General features: G+C 35.3%; 1 protein-coding gene across 5 annotated transcripts in view; it reads right to left on the bottom strand.

The window, feature by feature from the left end:
• The window catches only part of Ncam2 (neural cell adhesion molecule 2), a 464,091-nt gene that overhangs the window by 206,960 nt on the left and 232,493 nt on the right, over window positions 1-24,638 (bottom strand). For all 5 annotated transcript variants that reach the window (XM_045149438.1, XM_045149439.1, XM_004654373.2 and 2 more), the window contains 4 exons: window positions 15,380-15,454; window positions 11,106-11,312; window positions 6,989-7,132; window positions 4,431-4,568 (listed from right to left, as the gene is read on the bottom strand). In XM_045149438.1, the coding sequence (XP_045005373.1) occupies window positions 4,431-4,568; window positions 6,989-7,132; window positions 11,106-11,312; window positions 15,380-15,454 (564 nt within the window). The remainder of the gene's footprint in view (window positions 1-4,430; window positions 4,569-6,988; window positions 7,133-11,105; window positions 11,313-15,379; window positions 15,455-24,638) is intronic.

The raw sequence follows: 24,638 nt of genomic DNA, 5'->3' as shown, positions 1-24,638 counted from the left end.
ATGAGGAATAAAGTAAGAAAGTCAAGCTGGCCATGGTTTCCAATGTTGATGACCTCAGCACTAAGGGATCTGAGGAAGAATCAAGATTCCTAGATCAGTCTGAGCTGTAAAGTGTGACCTTTTGTTTATTTGCTTTTGGCTGTGGTTTTGTTTCAAATTTAACAGGGTGTGGTTACTTACTCAAGCCTTTAATCCATATCTTTGGAGGCTGACATAAAAGGATGATCATGAGTTTGTCAAGTTTATGGAGTTAGTTGCAGGTCAGCCTAGGCAAGAGTGAGACCTTTCCTCAACAATCAACAACAAAAGACCCATACAGGGCTGGAGAGATGGCTTAGCGGTTAAGCGCTTGCCTGTGAAGCCTAAGGACCCCGGTTCGAGGCTCAGTTCCCCAGGTCCCACGTTAGCCAGATGCACAAGGGGGCGCACGCGTCTGGAGTTCGTTTGCAGAGGCTGGAAGCCCTGGCGTGCCCATTCTCTCTCTCTCCCTCTATCTGTCTTTCTCTCTATGTCTGTCACTCTCAAATAAATAAATAAAAAATTTAAAAAAAAAGACCCATACATTAGCTTTAAAAGATTTGCAGTATTTATTACCACTGAATGGATGGATAGATGATACATAGATGATAGATAGATATATGATACATTATAGATGACAGATAGATAGATAGATAGATAGATAGATAGATAGATAGATAGACAGACAGAATTTAGATAGATCAGGAGTTAGCAAAACAGAACATGAAGGATTTCTTGGAAATAACAGATACTGGGTTAAGAGCATACCTTCCTATAGGAGCAAGATCTCATAAGGGAGACATGTATATGAAGACAGACGGCTTGAGTTACTGTCAAAATTTGAGAATACGTAAAAGGAAAAGGAGACAAATAACAGAAGCCCAGTATCAAGGGCACATTAGTAAGGGAAAAGAAGCAATTAAATGAAAATTGTTGCAATAGAACAAGACTCAAGCTTGAAACTGAGAAAAGATAAACTAATATGGGAAAAGTAGTGGATTATTTTTATTTGCTCAAACTTTTCACTGAAAAATCATGTAGAGGTTTCATAAGAGGCATACTTGGGAAATCTTCCTGTAACAGCCAATATTTAAAAGAATCCAATGAGCAAAGCCAGTGTCCATAAGGCTGGAATACAATGATTCCCTACCTGAAGTCAAAGGCACATGTGAGAGAGAAGCAAAGCTTTCCTGTGGCATTAACAAATGCAGGCCCCGCACAGGGTCCAACTGCATCATGCAAGAGAAGAAACAATCAATGGGGGGTTTGTAGGCATTGTTGTTTTGGAGAAAATCAGTTCCAGGAAGTCTAAGGGATAAAAGCTTGTGACTGTGAAGAAAAATGTAGCTAATGGGCTAGAGAAATGGCTTAGTGGTTAAGTGCTTGCCTGTGAAGCCTAAGGACCCTGGTTCAAGGCTTGATTCCCCAGGACCCACATTAGCCAGATGCACAAGGGGGCACATGCGTCTGGAGTTTGTTTGCAGTGGTGGGAAGCCCTGGCGCGCCCATTCTCTTTCTCTTCCTCTCTCTCTCAAATAAATATATAAAGATAAAACAAAAAAAATGAAAAAAAAATATCTAATTACCACTAGTGACTCAGAGAAGGTCAGATCAGATATTATGAATGACTGTATCAGAGAAAAGGATGAAGGGGATGGCTAGTTTGAGGACGATCAACCTGTCACACACAAACAAGGTATCCTCTGCACAACTATTCAGAACTAAATATTCTACTTCTAAAACTGACTAAAATGGATTTGAAGCTACAAGCAAACTTATATTCAAATCCATACTTATGATCAAATAGTCCTTCCTTCATAGAGATATGCTCCGAATATATAGATCATATAGTTATAGGAGCATACTAAAATGTGCAAGGATGCATTATAGTAGTAATTATAGCATCAGGATGAATAACATTGGATTACCATATTGGGCCCACCAGATAACATATCTTCCAAATAATGTTCAGTACATTACGTTTCAGAGTGTTATAGATATGAACATACACATGCATATGCAATAACATGTAAAAGTATTGTAACAATAAGTACATACATTTTTTATCTGTAAGGTTAACACTTTTTAAAGAGATTTATAAGTATTAATTTATTCTATAACTGCCTTGCTTATAGAAGAAAACTGAGATCAAAGACTTATCCATGATGCAATGCTTCCTAAGTCCTTTAGGAAAAAGGGGTTGAGAATAATATGATCAATAACTGAGAAGCTATTCTCTATCTCTCTTTCCTTCCTATATGTACGTATGTGTGACATACATGCCATATTGATACCATATATATATGTATGTATGTATGTACACTTACACCATATATATATATATATATATATATATATATATATATACATATACATATGTATGTATTTGATAGATACATTAAATTTAAATAGCTACTATAGGGCAGGAGAGATTGCTTAGTGGTTAAGGCACTTGCTTCCAAAGCCTAAGGACTCACGTTCGACTCTACACATAAGTCAGATGCACAAGGTGATACAAGGGTGAAAGGCAGCACATGCACACAGGATGGCAAGTGCATCTGGAGTTCTATTACTGTGGCTTCAGGCCCTGGAGTGCCAATTCCCTCTCTCTCTCTCTCTCTCTCTCACATAAAAAGGCCAGTCTGTTGGGCTTCCCTCAAAACAATAAAAAATAAAAATAAATAGCTACTATAAATAAAATAAACTTTGTTCATAATAAATAAAAAATCAAGAGTTATGGGATTCATATGTACATATGTATGCAGATATGAACAGCATATCAATAGCAAATTCAGTTTTAGGTATACTAAAATTGTACTCACTTATTGAAGTACACATATTCCACTGACTAAGGAAGTCTTGATAATCACTAGACTACACAATAGTTAAATGATGCTAATACTAACCCTCTGAGGGTCCTGGTATACTTAGGGATGAAGGATAGGGTGCCCATGGTATGATAACGAGGAAATACATTCATCACAACAGACTTCCCATGCCAGAAGAAATCTTGATTTTTGTCTTCATAGAAATATGAAGTACTGAGTAATTATTAGGATGGGAAGTTTGAGTGGAGTTTAAGATAGAACTAAGAAATTAAATTAGAGCCCTGGCTGGAGGATGACTCAGTAGGTAAGGTATAAGTGTGAGCTATGATAAGGATCCCAGAACCCACATAGAGCTGGATATTATGGTGCAATCATCTATAAACCTAGTGATCTTATAACAAGCGAGGAGGCAGAGAGGAAACTCTACAGAAACTCATGGGCCAGTTAGTGGAGTATACGTAGCCTCAGACAACAATGTCACCATGTTTCTAGCAAAGAAGGGAGGAACCAATAACTGAGGTTATTTTGCCATCTAAATCCCTGTATTCTGTCACATTCCCACCTATAATCCAGAAACACACACACACACACACACACACACACACACACACACACACACACACACACAGAGAGAGAGAGAGAGAGAGAGAGAGAGAGAGAGAGAGACTCAAAGATTTTTTTTAAAATTATTTATTTATTTATTTGAGAGCGACAGACACAGAGAGAAAGGCAGATAGAGGGAGAGAGAGAGAATGGGCGCGCCAGGGCTTCCAGCCTCTGCAAATGAACTCCAGACGCGTGCGCCCCCTTGTGCATCTGGCTAACGTGGGACCTGGGGAACTGAGCCTCGAACCAAGGTCCTTAGGCTTCACAGGCAAGCGCTTAACCACTAAGCCATCTCTCCAGCCCTCAAAGATTTTTTTTAAGTATAGAGAAACCAAGTTAAAACATTGAAGAAGAAATTATGTAAAATCATATTATCCTCACGAAGATGTAATGATAGAGAAATGTTAAGGATTGCAAAGATATTAGGGCAGTACAGGGGTTACTCCTCATAATAGATTGTAAAACAAAACTAAAGACACAAAATAACTAATACATCATCTCTCCATGCAGGCAGGGGGTACAGTATGAAAAGCAATTTTAGAAGAATATATATTATTATTTCATAAACTTATGATATTACTGTTCATTAATCTTCAAAAATAACCTTTTGAATTAAATTATTAAGGTCATGAAAATACAAATAATGCAAAGTTAATCTAAGCAATAAGTAATTCTTATAATTTAAAAGTATCACTCTAATACGCATCTGCACTCTCATTCTGTTGGCATTCTTTCAGCAACTAGAAACCTGACAAAAAGCAATTTTCCGACTCTGGAAAGTGATTAGATCATTAAATAAGTCTGAGATCATGCCGTTGAAGCATCCACATCATTCATCAAGGCCACTGGAAGAGTAAGCATTTCTTCTAGGCATCTGACATGTTTACTAGGGAAATTCTGTTGATTATAGACAGTTTCCCTTTTAATAAACACATTCCTAAAATGAACAATGATGTTCAGAAATGATTTCCTGCTTACCATTAACAATAACAATGATGTCTCGGAAGTCGATCTCTCCCCGAGCCTCAACTCTTCCTTCACATCTGTATATACCTTCATCACTTTTATTGATATTGAGAATCTGCAGATTATTGTTGGCTAGCACAGAGAACCGATCTGGAAAACAAGCAAGTGGGAGGAAATGATGTAAGTAGTTGAAGCTGAGTCCAGCATGTTCAAAATTGCTAAGCTTTAAAATATGACACTTTCCTGACACTATCCAACTTTTCATCAACAAAAAAATTCAAATTTGAAAGTAAAATGTAATTTCATGACCTCAATTTTTCCAATCTATTCTGCCTTGTTATACCTTCCCCCCCCCCCCCCTAGAATACATTTAAGGCTTTATATTCATATAAAATGGTCTGGCTATTATTTTCCTCATGGTGCTCTGAATGTAGAAATGACACACAAAAGAAAAGAGCAGAGAGATTAGATATTGCTGACCCAACAACTTTTGACTGCAAATATGCAACAACTGGGCTACGGAAAAGAGTTTCAAAATTTATTCAGCATCCTTCCCTAACAATAAATAAACTACCAATTTTTCTTTCCTAAGAAGGCAGCTAGAAGACACAATAATGTTCAAGTCATATAAAACATATAAATGCTTTATATCTTGAGTTTATTTCAGGAATTGTTTTTAGCTAGATGCAAAATAATTTTCAGGAATGAAGAGATTTCACCATTAATTTTCCATACTATTTTGTATGATTACTTGCATGCAAACATGACTTGTGAACACAACTATTACAAAAGTTCTTCAACAATTCAAGGCCAAAGAGAGTAGTAAAACACAAGAGAATTCCAGATTTTTCTCATTCCATCATGGGATAGGTGGGTGGGTTGGGGGAAGAAACCTGTCAGCTATGATCTGGGAAGAATAGTAACCCATCACTGGTACACTGAAGTTAGAATTTTCCTTTGTGTCTTTGTTCTAGGTTTAAGTATAAGTCATTTCAAATGTTCTTATGATTAAGGTTTACATGAAACTGGGTGTACACATAAACTCCAGTGTTAAATAATCTGAACATATTTAGTCATTGTCATTTAACTGTTTAACAAGAACAAGTCTTTTCTTTAAGGCTGAGAGGACAATGTGGAAAATAGATGACACAATTTATAATTTGTTAATAAACTCTAAAGCAGTTATACTAAATAAGTCATTAACTTACAATAGAAACAATGTGACTTAATTAGAAACTTACAAGAACCGAATATGCCAGGTTCAGAAAAAAAAATAAAGTTGAAAGTGATTATAAAATATGATTATGATAATTTTTTCTACGTGCTTAAAATATGATATTCTTTACTTTTGTCATGTATGCTGTGGAAAACCTGTCTCCTCCAAAGACAAAACAGAATTGTGTAAGATGGAGAATACTGAAGCAGATTCAATTATTTTGTACCTCTATGCAGTGCAGGTGCACTGAAAAAAATCTTCTAAATTAAAAACAACCCCTATGCACAGCAGTAACATAATGCAAACAAATTTTGCTTTCAACTTGACTTGTCACATTATTCTGAAATTTTAGCTCAATCTGAATCAAAATCATTAGGACAATTGGAATAAATGTTCATTTTCTCTACTGTACTTAAGCACCTTACACAATAGAACATGTAAGCATATTTGCAAGAACATCCCTGCAGTATTAGATGGAATTCATACAGAGGTTATTGTAAGCTTTCCAATAGTATACTCATGGGCTCATGATAAAATATGACATATGGAAATTTTTGTTTATTCCAAGGTATGGTCTCACTCTATCCCAGGATAACGTGGAATACACTACGTAGTAGCAGGGTGGCTGAACTCCTGGTGATCCTACTACCTCTGCCTCTCAAGTGCTGGTATGTTTTAAAATGTTGCTTGAAAAAGAAGGTAGGTACACTTTTTGGTAGGTCTCTCCTAAGTAGCTAAACTGTCTTTGTTGGACTAGCCACTTGTTAACTGTTTTGTGAAAACAGTCATAGAGCAAGCATAAATATTGTGGATGGCTATTTTTTTTTCTTTGTTTATTGATAGACTGATTGAAACAGGGGCTCTTGTAGCCATATAGGCCAAGCTAGTTAGGAAGGAGTCATGGTATTTAAAGGGTCATCTTCAAGTGCTCATTTGGTCACTTCCAACTCTCCATTGCTGAGATCACAGTGTGTACTACTATGCTTGGCCACATGGCTGGCTTCTGATAACATCTCATAAAAACAACAGCAGTGCTTAGTTTGGCCCAGAGCCCATATTTTAGTCAGCCTACACCTCTAGTGTAAGTGCTCAAAATAATTGCTTGAAATTTATACAAAAGTAGTATCTTTTTATTATTGTTTATTTGCTTGTTAGATTCTTAGTCATGATATATATCCTAGGCTGGTCTTCCACCTGTTACATTCCTGCCTCAGTTTCCTGAGGTTTGCAATTACAAGTTTGCACCACCGTACCTGAATCCACATTTTGTTTCACTCAAAAGTATTGACTAAGTAGTTCTAAAACTTGCATTATTTTTAGAACATATAACTTAGGGAGTTACCAAAATACTAACTGTCGGAAATGGTGGTGACTTCCTCGTTGTGATACAGCCAGCTGACTGCAGGTGCAGGCGAGCTGCTAACTTTGCAAACCACTTCTGCGTCCTCTCCTTGCTTGAATTCTTGAGGAGACACCACTTCTCTGAAAGTGAGTTTTTCTGTACCAAGAAAATTTTTTAAAAAATGAAAGAATGGCCATATTATTATTAATGAGATACATAATTAGCAATGAAAATGCAATTATTAAGGAAATATGTAATACAGTTTAAAAACTGTATACCAAATAAGGCAATATCTTTACCGAGTACCTTCTGTCGCATTGAAAATAAACTCCTGGCCCTGTAGTGCCACATGTAGTATGATGAGAACTTGGGGGCATGTCACATCATGACCCTGGTCCCAATTTGTCCTCTCTTTGTCACTCGTTTACAGAAACCCAGTTGTCTTTGTATTTTCATAAACATTCCAGAATTTTCTTGTTGGGAGATTTGCAAATCCAGAGAATTAATTTCCCACCTTAACTTTCCCTCATTCTCTGCCCATATTTAAGTTCCTTTCCATAAAATCTGCGTATGATGTGTTAGACTATGTATTGTATCTGGCTTAGAACAGTGCCAGTAAGCACAAGTCTGTTGGCATTAAATCAGCACAGATAGTAGTGTTTGATGGAGATTTTCTTGTCACCACAGGAATGCACTGTTTATGTCCGAAATACTTCATATGTGAAACAACAGTGATTTTTTTTTTCTTTTGAAGAGTTTTTAAAAAATTTAAATAATTTCTTTTATAAATTTCTATTTATTTGAGATGCAGGGGGGGCTAGAGAGAGAAGGAATGGGTGCACAAGGGCCTCTACTGCTGCAAATGAAGTCCAGATGCCTGCACCACCTTGCTCATCTGGTTTATATGGGTCCTGGGAAATTGAACCTGTGTCCTGTGGCCTTGCAGGCAAACACCTTCTCAGTCACTAAGCCATCACTCCAGCCCCCTATTTTTAAATTCTTTCTCTCTTTCTTTCTTTCTTTCTTTCTTTCTTTCTTTCTTTCTTTCTTTCTTATTCCTTTTTTTTTTTTTTTTCCTGAGGTAGGGTCTCACTCTAGCCCTGGCTGACCTGTATGTAATTCACTTTGTAGTCTCAGGGTGGATTGAACAATGGTGATCCTCCTACCTCTGCCTCCCCAGTGCTGGGATTAAAGGCATGGGCCACAAGCTCAGCTCCCTATGAATAATTTTAAATAATAAAACATCTTTTTAATGGTATATCTAGGAAATAAAGAACTTCACCTTGAATTTCAGCAATTTGTAAAGCAGGCACCACTGGGTGGCACACAAAGGAGGAAACCGTCTTTTACTGGAGGAGCTATGTGGAGCAGTAGAGAAAGTCCAAATACTATAAATGAGGTCCAGAACATATGAATACATTTTCCTTCTTAGTAATGGTGACACTTTACTATGGAAAGAAAGATCTGACTTTACTTTTCCATACCCTATTTCTAGAGTTACTTTTTAAAAACCAATTAAAAAAAAAAAGCTTGTGAATTAGTACTTTGAAGTGCTATGCATTTCTTCAATGTTAGAAATGATGATGACCAAATATTAATTTTGTCATTTTTACAAGTCTTTCTTGCAATCTTAGGTAACTGAGATGTATGGCAAGTAGTGCAGTGATCATATCTTGTCCAGAAGCCTCCAGAAAGATGAAGCCTTTCCCTAATAACCCACGGCCACAGCTGCAAGGAAGCAAATGCCTTTGTAGGTTTTCCCTACTGGTCCATAGCCCACAGCCATGGCCACTAGTTCACTTAGTGTTTCTGTGATCAGGGCTTGAGTGATGGTGGTAAGGGGAATTCAACCTGAAGCTCACTTCCAGGCTCAAGGGCAGAACTGAGTGTTCCATTCATTAACTGAGAATACATGGACAGGCAAGACTATAAAGATAAACATGATGCCAGCTGGGGAAGGAGCTATGGTCCTAGATAAAATCCATGATCACAAAGAGATCAGTGGATATCCTGCTCAGAGGCCCCTCCAAATTCTGAAGCGAGCTTTTTCCTACTGTGTTTTTGCCTAAATAAAATCTACTTGCTGGGCTGGAGAAATGGCTTAGCAGTTAAAGCACTTGCCTAAGAAGCCTAAGGACCCCAGTTCGATTCCCCAGGACCCATATAAGCCAGATATACAAGGTGGCACATGTGTCCAGAGTTAGTTTGCAGTGGCTAGAAGCCCTGGCATGCCCATTCTCTTTTTCTCTCACATAAATAAATGACATATTTTTAAAAATCTACTTGCTTTACTATAACTCCTGCACTCAGATTCTTTATTGTGTAGAGAAAAATAACTTGTGAACTCTCCAGTCAAGGAACTCCCTGCCCTCTGTAACAGTAATAAACTTCTTATGTATGACGGAGTTCTATTCTATACAAAAGAACATTGGAGGCCCAATGGTTAAGTGATGTGTTCAAGGTCTGAATGGTTACATTAGAGCCTGGTTTCGCATACAGAGAGCCAACAGACTTCACTGTGATCCTAAACAAGCTAATTTCTAAATATAGTAAATAGGAATTGACCTGAAGTATAATTCATTTTAAGCATAACATGAATGTATTGGTTAAATCTTGTTAATGCAAACACCTAGCAGTAAAGAATCCTGACCATATATTAGTTTTCAGAAGATTAATGTCTAGCTTTTTCCTTTATAACTCCCCTGATCCCAAGGTGACATTCTAGAATGGTCAGTCCTATGTCATGTGTAATGTAATTTGGTCAAATGTGACCTTCTACTTAAATTGAAATTTAACACCAAGAATATTTCATACAACCAAGTAAAAACTATTTCTCATGTCCACAATGGATTCCTAATGGTTTGAGATTGTTAACAAATTATTGTAGAAAATCCTTTCATGTGTGTGTGTGTGTGTGTGTGTAGGTTCACATGTATGTGGTGTGGTATAGTGTGGTGTGGTGTGGTATGGTGTGGACTGTGTGTTGTGTGTGGGGTTGACATGAGTATGCGTGCTCTGGTGTCCATATGCTTGACTCCAGTAGGTATCCCACCCCATAGCTCTTCCTCTAGGTCTTTGTTTTGAGTACAAGTCTCTTGACTGATTCCTGAGCTCGGGGAACATGACAATTCTAAGGTGCATACTCCCCTATGGTATTAGAGTTAGAGGTGAGTTTGTCTATGCCCAACTATTTTCCTGGGATCTGGAGGTTTAAAGATTCTAGACTGACAATCTTAGGCCTGTCAGGTCCTCATGTCTGTGCAGGAAGTACAACTAACTGCTGAGCCATCTCTCCAGCCCCACTCAGGCATTTCTTTTCCAATTTTATTATTTATTTGACAGAGAAAGAGAGAGAGAGAGAGAGAGTAAGAAAATGGGTGTGCCAGGGCCTCTAGCCACTGCAAAAGAATTCCAGACACATGCACCCCTTACTTATCAGGCTAAAGTGGGTCATGGCGAATTGAACCTGGGTCCTTTGGCTTTGCAGTTAAATGCCTTAACCTCTAAGCCATCCCCCCAGCCCTCAGACAATGTTTTTTTTTTTTTAATTGAAACTTTTAATACATGTTCATGCAGTAAATTAATCATGATCTCTTCCTATTACCCTCTCCTCCCACTCCCTGCCTTTATTTCACTCCTCTTTCTTAGTAATCTTTCTCCCAGTTTGACGTCTTGTTGTTATGGGCCTTTCCATTATCTACATCTTAACGTTGATTGGTTCCATAATATGCTTGTGTTGGGGAGGTTACACCATCAATTAAGAGGTCATGAATGCACCAGTCATTTCATCCCTGGAGGAAAGAGGCCAAAATTAATCTAACCCACTCTGGCACTCCAACTACCCCATCTTTCTACTGTCTGTTACACAATATCTCCTGAGTTTTGAAGTAGTGTTACAGCTATCTCATTTTGCACGGTTCATAATTGACAATAGGGCTATAATCACCTATTAGCTGTTCTAAGATGGAGTAAGGTCAAGTGCCAATAAGTTGATGTCTGTACACATTTCAGAATATTGTATTTTGCATAATTTATTGTTGATCCCTAGTTTTTAAAAGCCATTTATTGTATTTGAATTGTTTGTAAAATAATTCAATTTAGATCCACTGAAACCAAATGCATGGCTTACGGTAAATTTCTAAAACTACTGTAGCTTCTTGTGTCTGTCCCTTGGCATCAGTTGCTTGGCAGCGATATATCCCAGCATCTTCTATGTTTGCATTGTAGATGGTAAGCCGTGACCTCACACCTTCCTTCTGCAACATAACCCTCTGTGTGGAAATGATCTTCTCTCCTTGAGGATTATACCAGTCTATACTCTCAGGTTCACCAATGGCTACAAAGAATGAGGGAAGAAGAAATGTTTGAAAATCCATGCCAAGTGTTTGCTTTGACACTGACATGTTATACTATAATAAAAAGTCAGCATGTAAAAAAAAAAAAGATTGTAAATAGAAGACTAGAAATCTGAATAAGGTACAAAACTGAAAGTAAACACAAATGTTCATCTCTTTAATCAACATTAAAGACCCACTCCTGCCCAAGTATTGAAACTCAAAAACTTCCATAGGCAATTCCATTTTGAGTGTTTCAGCCTTGAGAGTTGCAACTTCACACTAAAATATATGAATTATCATTACACTTAAGTACTAAAACTGCCTAACCTATCTGAACAGTAACAAATACTAACATGATTTCACATTTTAATTTTTTTTGGTAGGCTCAAAAGGCAACAAAATTTGGCCTAAGAAAGCAGATCTTATAGAAATATATAAAAATATAAGTATATATAATATTATGTAAGATATGGTATATACATAATTCAATAATGCTCAATTTTAAATTAACTTCTTAGGTCCTTCAAATTGTAAAGATAAAGCTAATTGTACATTTATAACATAAATTAGAAATGACTTTCCCCAAATGAAGTTAGTTGTTTGATCATTTTAATCTAAAATTACTAACTATATAATAATATTATAATTAGAATACAATGAAATAATACCAAAACAGCTAGACAATCACAATCAAACCATTGAACTGTAAACATTTACTTGAGATTTCAAATTATTAACCAGTTTGTGAAAGCTAGTGCTTCTGGAATTAGCTTTCATTCACCAAAAAGGCTTATTGCACTTAATTATTAGATAAATCATTTGTGGAAGCAGCATACACCATGAGCTGAAAAATAGTGAAATGAATAACATTAACAAATGCTAACTGAAGAAAAATTATACCTCTCATTCTCTTAGTTTCTTATTTTATTTAAAAAATGTTTATCTAATTATTTGGAAAGAAAATGAGAGAGAGAGACAACAGGCACACCAGGGCCTATTGCTGGTACAAATAAACTCCAGATGCATGTGCTATTTTGTGCATTTGACTTTATATGTATACTGGAGAATCAAAACTTTGATGTCAGTCTTTGAAAGCAAGTGCCTATAACTGCTGAGATATTTCTGCAGGCCTCTTTTAAGAAATTGTTTTAAATATAAATTATCTTACTTTCCAAAACAGTAACACATATTAAATCAAAATATTAAAGGGCATTTAAGAAGAGATTTAAATTGGTTAGATATATAACTTGTTTTACAATTCAGAACCCTGAATCTGTATTATGAGGATGGTTATTGGTTTTTATTATTCCCTCCACTGACAAGAAAAAAATGATTTAATTCAGCATCAGTTTGAGTATACATCAAATCTCACTGTATTATGAAAATTTAGTAAGTTATTATAAGAATATTTCAGACATTCAATATCCTAATAACAAAATAGTTAACTTTAATTATCATAATCATAGAGAGGCTGCTTTGGATGTTCGTAGATGAGTCATAATTCTTCTAAGAATCACAAATCAAAAGCAACTTGCATTGAAAAATCTCATATCATGAAAAAAAGGTGAACTAGTGAAAACATTTTTAATATTCTTATGTGTTTTCACTTTTATAAAAATACAATTATAATCGCCAGGTGTGGCAGAGCACACCTTTAATCCCAGGAGGCAGAGGTAGGAGGATTGCCATGAGTACAAGGCCATCCTGAGAATACAGAGTGAATTCCAGATTGCCAAGACTAGAGTGAAGCCCAACCTCCAAAAAACAACAACAGAATGCACAATTATAAAAATTCATTATACACAAAACATTCACATTCAAATAGCATGTATGTCTACCTTTCAGTTAGACCTCAATGAGTTTCAGATAGCCACATTTTAAAGCGTTTGTAAACATTGAAGTCGTCTCTGCATATTGAGGAGAAAAATGTCTTAGAATTTCTGATTTGTGTTATTTCTTATCTCTTTGTTTAATTTGTCTCCCTACTAAGAAACTCTGATCAATTCAAAATTATCAGTTCTAAGAGAATGTTAAGTAATATGTATCCTTTAGGTACACTAATATACAAAATATAATTCATATAACTTTAACTTTTATTTTAAATTATTCCTGCAATCTGTATTTAAATAATAAAATTGGGAGTGCATATAAAGTTTTGCATTTGTACAGAAAATTTAAATGAGATTAAGAAACAGTAACCTGTATATATGTATACACACACGGAGACATATTTTTTTTTTAACCAAGGTTGTTATTCTGACATAATATGTGACCCTGGACCAATTATTACTCAGTTTGAACTTTTTATTTCTCAACATCAAAAATATTCAGAAGTTTAGGAAGTCAAACATGTGAAACACCTTTGGGATATTTAATGCACATCTTATCTAATAAGAATGTTATTACAGCTATGATGTCATGTGGAATTATTTCATAATGATTTAATTAGGCTTTATTAGTCTCAAGGTAATTTTTTTTTTTGAAGTAGGGTCTCACTCTAGCCCAGCTTGACCTGGATTTCACTATGAAGTTTCAGGGTGGCCTCATACTCTCAACAATGTTCCTACTTCTGCCTCCCAAGTCCTGGGATGAAAGACAAATAGCATCCTGGCTCAATTTTCATATTTTGGAGGTTACTAAAGATTGAACTCAGGTTCTTGCATACATTTGACAAGTATTCTAACACTGAACTATGCTGCTACTGCTCAATTTTTTTTAAGTAGTTGTCTTCTTTTTTTTTTTTTCTTTAATTTATTTATTTGAGAGAGTGAGAGCGAAAGAGGCTGACAGAAAGAGAGAGAGAGAAAAAAAAAATGGGCATGCCAGGGCCTGCAGCCACTGAAAAAGAACTCCAGATGCATGTGCCACCTTGTGCAACTGGATTATGTGGGTCCTGGGGAATCAAACTTAGGTCCTTAGGCTATTCTGGCAAATGCCTTAAGAGCTAAGGCACATTTCCAGCCCCTACTTTGATTTTTTGTTTTATTTTTATTTATTTATTTGAGAGTGACAGAGAGAAGGAGGGAGGGAGGGAGGGAGGGAGGGAGAGAGAGAGAGAGAGAGAGAGAGAGAGAGAGAGAGAGAGAGAGAATCTGAGTGCCAGGGCTTCCAGCCACTGCAAACGAACTCCAGACGCATCTGGCTAACGTGGGTCCTGGGAAACTGAGCCTCGAACCGGGATCTTTGGGCTTCACAGGCAAGTGTTTAACCACTAAGCCGTCTCTCCAGCCCCCCTACTTTGATTTTTTAACTCACCAGTTTATTTACTGCATCATGGATCCAGGTTCTTTTACATAAAGTTTTATAATGTGTTTTGTTAGAATATTTTATATGATTTTCCTTTATTGTAGTATTTTCAGATGCACAAAATATTCTAAAATACTCACAATGAGTTTTTGGCACTGAGTGAATGCTTTTGAATATTTAGTTGTAAAGGTTTCTTTGCATAAATATGATTGTTAAGAGTTCTGTAAGACAGTAAATTAAAGCTTAAAGTGTATGAGGATCTTCTAAAAGAATTTGGAATCATGACTAAATTAAATGTTATTTTGTAGACATTGTGACATTCAATATATTTGCTTAATAAATAGGTATTCTTCAAGAATTATTGAACAAACATATTTTAAAGTAATATTTACTTTTATAAGGATAGAATTAATCTTTCTCATTAACTTTGATTCAGATGTCTCTGTTATACAATGTGCCAACGGTAATTTGTTCATTACTTATTTGTATAGACAGTTCAATTTTAATCTTCACATTAATCCTAATATCATCAATTAGATACAAGTAAAATTTTAACTGATCTACTATCCTTATTAAATCATTAAGTTTCATAATAATTTATTTTTAAATTAATTATCCCCTTTTACAGTAAAATAACTAAGCAATAGGATTAAATTCCATATTTAACATGTAGAATGTATTTGACATTATCGCTATCATGTTAGCCAGTGAAAGGTACTATTTTTAGAAATATGGCTTTCAGATACTTGAACTTAGCCAATAGCCAATTGATATATTTTATCAAATATTAATGCACAAACCATGTTATATGAGTACATACCTGTACATGTGAAGAATTTAGATTCACCCACGCTAAGCTCTACTTTGCTAAGTGAAATTGTCACTTGGAGAAGAGCTGGAACAACAACAACAACAAAAAAAAATGAGGAACAATTAATTATGGTTTTAAATATAAATTTGAATAAATAAGTTGTGGATAAGCCTCATGGACTAAACAACAATGGTTTCTTTTAAATTTTCATTTCTAGCATGAAGTGGCAGTTTTACGAGCTATAATTTATCAGTAATAAGCACAATATCTATACTAGGTTTGTTACGTATTTTAAATGAGTCTAAATATACCATTTATCCAAATTGTTTTATCTAAATTCTGCTAGGTATGTAAAGGAGCAATTTCACAATCAGAATGTTGTTCACTAACTATAGAGCAGGTAGGTCTAATATGTCTAGCTCAATCAAGTAATAGCTAAAGAAACTTTTCCCCCAGAGTCAAACCAAATTGGCTAAACACATATCTTATAATTTTTGAATTAAGATGCATAAATTTATTTATTTTGACCCATATGATCTTTCCATAAAAAGAGGCAAAAACTAGAAAGAGGACGTTGCCCAGGGAAGGTTAGTTGGCATCAACATTTACAAGCCAAAACTCAACAATGGAACCAAGATGATGGTGAAGAAATAGGAGAGATGCTCATTATTATAAATGTCATTGCATTCAAAATTAGAATAACTGGAAATTATATAATTTCAGAAAATATGTAAATATTTCATTCATAAAAATTTACATACCTACCTCTTTTTACCCATGACAATCCCATAAATTCATTAAAAAATAAAGTGAAAAATTTTTAATTGTCATTCAGAATAACTCCTGGTATAAATTACATTATTTGCAATAAAAATACATCATGCACAGGCTGGCCTCAAACTTCTGATCCTCTTGCCTCTGCTTCTTCACCAATATCCTACCGCCTGTGCCACTGCGCCAGCACAACCGGCAGGGCATGCATGATGCTCATACAAGTGCAATAGTGGTGCATAGCCATGGTGGGAAAACAACTGCTCACTCAGTACAACAGAACCCATGGCTGGAGCTGGGAAACCAGTCAGAAACAGATCCAAGAATAAACTGGCGTTCCACTAAACTGTCTCTAAAAAATCACAGTTAACACATCTACTTGGTGCTAACTTTACTATCCATTGAAGAATCTGCTTCTCTTTTTCAGATGGAAGCAGATCCTCGGGAGAGAACCATCCCGTCATACCTCAAAAGGGCCTCAGGTGACACTAAGAATAATTGGGGAAACAAGCAAAAGTGCCATTTTCTTGGACACAGACAAAAATCCACCCCTACCAAACAAGATATCCAGAGACACCCAATATCTCAACAAGGAAGCAGACCTAATGTGTACCCAACATGGCTCAGGGAAATTTGCTGAAGAGGGGCAGAAAGAACGTCAGAGCCACAGGTTGGGTCATGACACACAGACACACTTCCTCCCGTCTGAAACTAATGGCTAACCCCTCAATGCACCGCCCATATACCGCAACAAGGAGGGTTCTGGTGGAGGGGGGAGAACAGGGAGGAGGCTAACAGTGGTACCAACTTGAATGTATTCACTGACTACAAAAAAATAAATGAAATTAAAAAAAAAATACATCATGCAATGAAAATCAAAAAAAAAAAGTTTTACTGAATGTTTCAAACTTTGAGGAAGAAATTATCCAGCAACCATTTTGACAAGTTTTTGTCTGAATTTATGTGAAATCTTACAAGCCAAGACAGTGAAGGTTTACAGAAAAAAGAAATGTGATCATTCTCTAAAATTGGTCCTCAGTCTCTTTTTCTCAGTTATAGTTGAGTTTAACAGAATAGAGGTACAGGCGATAAATGGAGAATAATCTAAAAATAGAATGCAAGCATGTGCTGGGAACATGCAGACCAAAGGGGCCAAAAGGTCTTTTATTTTAAAGTGAGAACAGATGGCAGCAGGTCAGGACTCACGTTAGCCCAATGAATGGTAGTTTTTCAGAAAAAAATAAAATAAAATTGCACATAACACTGAGCCTAAATAAGACCAGTAAGATCTCTATCCATAGAAACAAGCAACATTCTGTCATAGAAGGATGACAATGAGGCCTGCCTCCCTTGGACATGATATGGGAAGGTGTTTTTCTTTATATTCATAACAACTCTACTAAACTGATGTGTAGAATTTTAATTATAAGCATGTTTTTCTCTGAAAAATTCCAAGAAAATAGTTATGAAAATAGAATGACATGGGCAGTTCACACATAGCAAGAGTAAGATTAAATACCCTTGAAGGAGAAACACTACAATTTAGACTGCCCAATAGTTTCATAAATGTCATTTTCTACAATCTAATCTCATGGTCTAATCTTACAAAAATGATAAAACATGATACAATGAGTAATACCAGAACCAAAAAATACAATGTCTATATCCCACTAGGAAAATAATATAACTGTGTGGATTTTTTTTTGAAATAAATAGAAGATGAACACAAAACCAATCTTAAAGCTGGAAGAGAGGATTTCTGCTTTTCGTCTCAAAATTATGAATGTTTGAGAACGGAGATATATGTAATCTAATTGAAATACTATTTTATTCATGTGTTGAAACATCAAATGTAACCCAAAATATTTTGCTAAAGTTTGAGTGAAAAATGTCTTTCATGGGCTTTAATGTATGATGACTTTGTTATTCGCTGTGTGTTCTGTATTGCAAGGATGTACTACCTTTACGTGAAGCATGTTTACCGGAAGAACTGGATTACTGTGGAAGGAACTTGCCCTTTCATTGCTTGCCTCACGACTTGTCTACTCTGCTTCCTCATTGCAGGAACACTGTCAGCTTTCTCAGGTTCCTGATAGAATGACTTTCCCACAAAGATGTTCTGTATCCTTCCTTCAATCAAAATCTCTGAAACTGTTTTGGTCAAGACTTTTTGTCATACCAGTAACCAATATTTACAATGGTTTATATCTGGGTTAAAATAAATTTCATTAAAATTATAAGAAAAGAAAAAAACAACATTTTTCTAAATTACCTACTAAATGATTTAATATTTTTATATGTCTTTATTTGCAATGAGAGAGAGGGAGAGAGAGAGAGAGAGAGAGAGAGAGAGAGAGAGAGAGAGAGAGGGAGAGAATGGGCGCACCAGGGCCTCTGGGCAGTGACAATGAACTCCAGAGGTAGGTACTATTTTGTGTATGTCTTTACATGGTACTGTGAAATCAAACCTGGGTCATTAGGCTTTGCAGACAAGCACCTTAACTGGTGGACCATCTCTCTAGCCCCTGATTTAACATTTTAAAAAATGTTTAATCAAGCTCTCTATCTTTTATTGATAAATGCCTTTTTATTATATTATTATAAGTGGGCATACCAGGGCCTCTTGCCACTACAAATTCTAGACAATATACCATTTTCTGTATCTGGTTTTATGAGTGTACTGAAGGAATTGAGGCACAGACCAGCCAGTTTTGCAAATATTATCTTTAACTGCTGAGGAATATCAGCCCAGATAAATGCCTTATTCAGAAATCTTTCTGCAAAAATTGAGGAGAGCTATATGATCTTTTCTTCTCCACTCAGTCATGAGTCCTGAATTTATTTATAATTTTTCAACAGTTGCATTATAAGGGCTCAACAAATGTCCAAGTAAATAATATCTAAGTGAGAAGTAGTAAAGGAAAGCACCATTTTGAAATATTAGCAGTCAAAGAAACACCTATTATAAACATGAGGGAAATTATCTAAACTACAAGAATTATTTCAGTTCTTGTGAAAATGCAAGTGATATTTTTTACTGTACATAACATGTGACTAAAGTGTTAAGTGATGAACTCTATAAATTTAAAATTCCCATTTAATAAGAATCTGGAATCTGAAGAGATGGGTTCTTTGTATCTGAGCATGAGGTCAGGGATCTAATAAAAGTGGCCGAGAACTTGGGTGAACCTTGAAATAAAAGTGAAGTAGACAGGAAATAGCCATATGCTCCTAAAAGAGAAAATTTTATAATTAGTCATTTTTTTAAAATTTTTTATTTATTTGAGAGCGACTGACACAGAGAGAAAGACAGATAGAGGGAGAGAAAGAGAATGGGCGCGCCAGGGCTTCCAGCCTCTGCAAACGAACTCCAGACGCGTGCGCCCCCTTGTGCATCTGGCTAACGTGGGACCTGGGGAACCGAGCCTTGAACCGGGTTCCTTAGGCTTCACAGGCAAGCGCTTAGCCACTAAGCCATCTCTCCAGCCCAAATTAGTCATTTTTTAATTGTATTTTTTCATACTTTAACTTTATTTATTTATTTTGTTAGGCACTCCTAGCCCAGGCTGATCTGGAATTCACAATGTAATCTTGGGGTGGTCTCGAACTCACAGTGATTTTCCTATGTCTGTCTCCCTGAGTGCTGGGATTAAAGGTGTGTGCCACTATGCCCGGCCTTAGTTTTACTTTCTGAGGTTCCCACACCTTAAAAACTTTAAAAGTGTCAATGAGGATATTAAGAAATATATTCACATATGAAATTTTCAACCTTTGACATAAACTTACTTTTCTAAGGAATTATGTCAAAGACAGAATTTGAAAGATTTGATAATATAAAATTCTTTACATTTCATTTTATTCCCTGACATAAATTTCTAGTTCTTTTTAATTCTGTTGTCTATATTGCCCCAAACTTTATACTGCGATTTCAAATTTTAGACAAAAATTAATACTTTCGTTTTGAACTTTCCATGCATGTGAAAATGAAAGTATCCCCTTTCTACAATATATGATCACTAGTCATTATTCCAAATTTTGCAATTATCAATTTCCAAGTCTTGAAGATATAAATGCTGAATTAAAACTACTGTCACTTCTTATATAAAACCATGTAATCACTAATTTTAGTCCATGATATTTCATTTTCCTTCATATCTTTTTCTAACTTCTGCCTCATTAATCTGTTTCTGTGTAAAATATTTCCATGAATATGGAATGCACCATTACCAAACTATTTTCAAATCATGCTGCTACTCCAGCATTTCCAAAGATTCATTTTTCCATAAGTCAATTTGCATAAAATATTAATTGAAATAAAACATGTTTTATTAATTAACCCTATTTAATATTTCTACAGCTATAATACATTAAATATTGGTTCTCAGTATCCCTGGACTGAGACACATTTTACTACCAGTGTGCTTTTGCTTATATCTTTCATATCATCAGCTTACTTTTCACATAATCATATGACTACATTCTTTCTTCAAAATAAATCTAAAATTTCAAAAACTTTAGAAAATAATATCTGATCCCCTATCTATGGTCTCAACAAATGAACACTCTTGATAAAAAAGATATTCTAGGGGCTGGAGAGATGGCTTAGCGGTTAAGCACTTGCCTGTGAAGCCTAAGGACCCCGGTTCGAGGCTCGGTTCCCCAGGTACCACGTTAGCCAGATGCACAAGGGGGCGCACGCGTCTGGAGTTCTTTTGCAGAGGCTGGAAGCCCTGGCACGCCCATTCTCTCTCTCTCCCTCTATCTGTCTTTCTCTCTCTCTGTCTGTCACTCTCAAATAAATAAATAAAAAATAAAAATAAAGGTAGAAACTGAAGCAGGAAAGTCTTAAAAAAAAAAGAAAGATATTTTAAAATTATATTTAATTCTTCATATATATTATATATGCACATACATGCATATGCATATATACATGATGTCAATATATATCTATACACACATGTTTCTTTTTCCTACTTGAGGTACAGGCATGGATGACAAAGCAATGGATAAATGTTTATAAATGCTTATAGCATCTTCTTTGCTCAGGATAGAATGTTAAATATGGCCTTATTGCTTTAAATTAATATGCTTATGAAGGAAATAGAGAAGGTTGTGCCAATTCCAGAAAGAATTTCTGGGCTGGAGCTATGGCTCAGCAGTGAAGGTGCTTGTCTACAAAGCCGAATGAATGACCTGAGTTTGATTCACCACTACCTAGTTAAAGCCAGATGCACAAGGTGGCACATACCTCTGGAAATTATATGCAGTGGCTAGAGGCCCTGATGTGTCCATTCTCTCTATATATACATCTCTCTCTCTCTCTCTCTCTCTCTCTCTCTTTCTCTCTCTCTCTTTCTCTCTCAAATGAACAAACAAATAAATAGTTGAATAAACTTTTAAAACATCCCATATCTGACTTTTAAGGTAAATTTTCTTGGCTAGAAAATTACAGAATGAGATGTTGAAAACTACTGTTATTTTAGAAGTCAAATAATGTTCTGGACCATTCTAACATTGGACTGCTCTTATACCTTTAAAAAATGACATTGTCCATGTGATTTAATAGTTAACCAATACTAAAATAAGTGGTAAATTATTTTTTCAATATAAATTATCCATTCTCCCATTAATGAGTACCATATTTTGCATAGACATGGTTAATAGGTACATTGATATCTTCATTGCCAAATATCTTTAAAATATGCAAAGAAAAAAGTCCCTTTCCATTATTTCTCCAAGTCATACTCGGTGAGAGAAACAGAACTGTTTACTATTACAAGTATTACTAAATCAATAAAAATACATTTCAGCTGGGCATGGTGGTACAAACCTTTAATTCTATCACTGGGAGGCAGAGGTAGGAGGATCACCATGAGTTCCAGGCCACCCTGATACTACATAGTGAATTCCAAGTCAGATTAGGCTAGAGTGAGACTCTACTTTGAAAAATAAACAAATAATACATTTAATTCATATAATTAGCATGATTAATATTGAAATACCATTTCTAAAATAAATTTACAAAAGATTCATGACAAAATAAAAATTCATGGCAGACTATTTGAACTTAAGTGTTTGTCCTTCACTTACGTATAAATAGACTAACATGGTAAAATAATTACTTAGTAACAGTTGGTCTGCAACTAAGAGCATTGACCAGATAAATTACTGAGATTGTTTAAAGACTTAGGAATACTGCCAAAAGTGCCTGGTTTGACTGGTATCAAAGAAAATGGGATCACTTGACCTTACAGGTGAAGGGCAAGATCTATTATGTTGTGTCTCAATTTCTATGACAGAAAGGGTCACTAACTTGAGTAAGAAATTTAGTCTGATGTCCCATTTAAGGAAAAAAGGTAGTGAAAATCGATATTTCTTTTACCATAGCAATTTTGTGCAAAATTTGAAGTCACAATCCTTGCTATGAAATATAATTATTCTACAATATAGAACTTATGCAACATTATATCAAATTTGCTACAATAACATCACTCAAAATAACACTTACAATTGAAGCAAACTGGTATAACAAGTATAAGATATTTAAAATATATTTCCATAGTAATATATGAAGTCTTTGGCATTTAAGTTTCATCAGGAGACCATCAATTACCATTTGTAATTTGACAGACATTTTATAAATAACATTTGAAGTGACCAGTTTATAACCAGCAGAAGTTTTAAAACTTATATTTTAATCACACTACAACAAAGCTGACTGAAATTTCAAAAGATGAGGCTGGTCCAGTTTCTGAAGAGTTAATAATAGTTAATGGCTGCCAAGCCACGTTAAAAGATTTTCTTCAGGGCTAGTGAAATGGCTTAGCAGTTAAAGTGTTTGCTTGTGAAGCCGAAGGACCCTAGTTTGATTCCCCAGGGCTCACATAAGCCAGATGCACAAGGGGGCATATGCATCTGGAGTTCATTTGCAGTGGCTAAAGGCCCTGATTCACCCATTCTATCTGCCTCTCTCTATATATCTCTTTCAAATAAATGAATGAATAAATAAAATGTACATTAAAAAGATTTTCTTCAGTAGTACAGCCACTAGTAAATTTCACATGCTGTAGTAAGTAATCTGTCACACATCTATGTTAACAACCATAATTAAGCAAATCTGGTCAAAAAAAGAAAACATAACAGTAAAAGAACGACTTCTTTGAAAGAAGAGAAACTAAGGAGGTATGGGAGTAGGACAAGAGAAGGTAATAAAGTGTAACTATTTTCACAATATATTATACACGTGTATGAAATTGTCAAATAAGAATAAAAATTAAATTGTATGCAAAATTTATTCAAGACACAGAACTAACTTGATACAAAGTCTTGTAGCCTTTTTGCGGGACTTTTTTTTTCTTTACACCTCTAGATATGAAGAATTGGGACATTACAACATTTAGCAATTATATATACTTTCAAATAGCCTTTCTGTTGCATATTACTTGTAAATCATAGATTATACAAAATTTGTATGACTTTCTGATTAAAACATACTTTAAATTTATGTTTATTCCAAAAGAACAATGAGCATTTTCCTTCTAAATTTTACAATTGAATGCTGATGAGGGAATGAGAAGAAATACTGAAGGGAGAGAGATAAGGAGAGGCATCATGATGGAAATAGAGGAAGAGAAAGTAATTATCGTTTTTAAAATTTAGAAACATTTCCAAACTTTGAGACTAAAGTTATGTTTCCTGATGCAAATATCATTCTGGATATTAAACTGGATATTAATATCTATGGCATGTCATGCTGGTTTTATGTTTACCTTTGTTTATTAACTCACTCCTTGCTTTCTACATAAAGAAGTGCTATTCCTATCTAACGAATCTTTTCTGCTGCATAAAATAGGTTAATAAGATTTTTATAGTCATAATATTCAGAATGTATTCTACAGTACTTTTTTCTTAGTTTAAATATTTAAAATAGTGTATGAACTATGCTAATAAGAATTTTATAACCATAAAATGCATAATATATTCACATATATTTTAACTTAAAGATGTAGTATCCCACTATCCAAAACCATGGAATGATATTTAAATAGAGTTAAAGTAAAACTAAGACATGTACTCATTTCAGTTTCTTCATTAGTCTTCACTAGCAATTGAACCATATTCAATTTTGTTATCTGCTAGAGAGCAAATTCTGAAAATGGAGGATACAAATCTTTTCTTAGTTTATCCTCACTGGATAGGTTATGTATGAAACTGCAGTGAGATGGGTCCCCAGCAGAATGAGAGCAGGGATGAGGGACAGAGGGTACCAACACATGATATATCTGTAGTGGTTTTATTCAGGTGTCCCCATAAACTTAGGTGTTCTGAATGCTAAATTCCTAGCTGATGGAGATTTGGGGATTAACACCTTTTCAAGGAAGTGTATTACTGGAGGTGGGCTTATGGGTATTATACCACGTGTCCCCTTGGCAGTGTTTGGCACCCTCTCTTATTGCTATCGTCTTCTTTATGTTGGCCAGGGGGTAATGTCCAATCT

Source organism: Jaculus jaculus, chromosome 5, assembly GCF_020740685.1.
Source record: "Jaculus jaculus isolate mJacJac1 chromosome 5, mJacJac1.mat.Y.cur, whole genome shotgun sequence".
Classification (NCBI taxonomy): domain Eukaryota; kingdom Metazoa; phylum Chordata; class Mammalia; order Rodentia; family Dipodidae; genus Jaculus; species Jaculus jaculus.
This window is presented reverse-complemented; position numbering and strand designations above follow the sequence as displayed.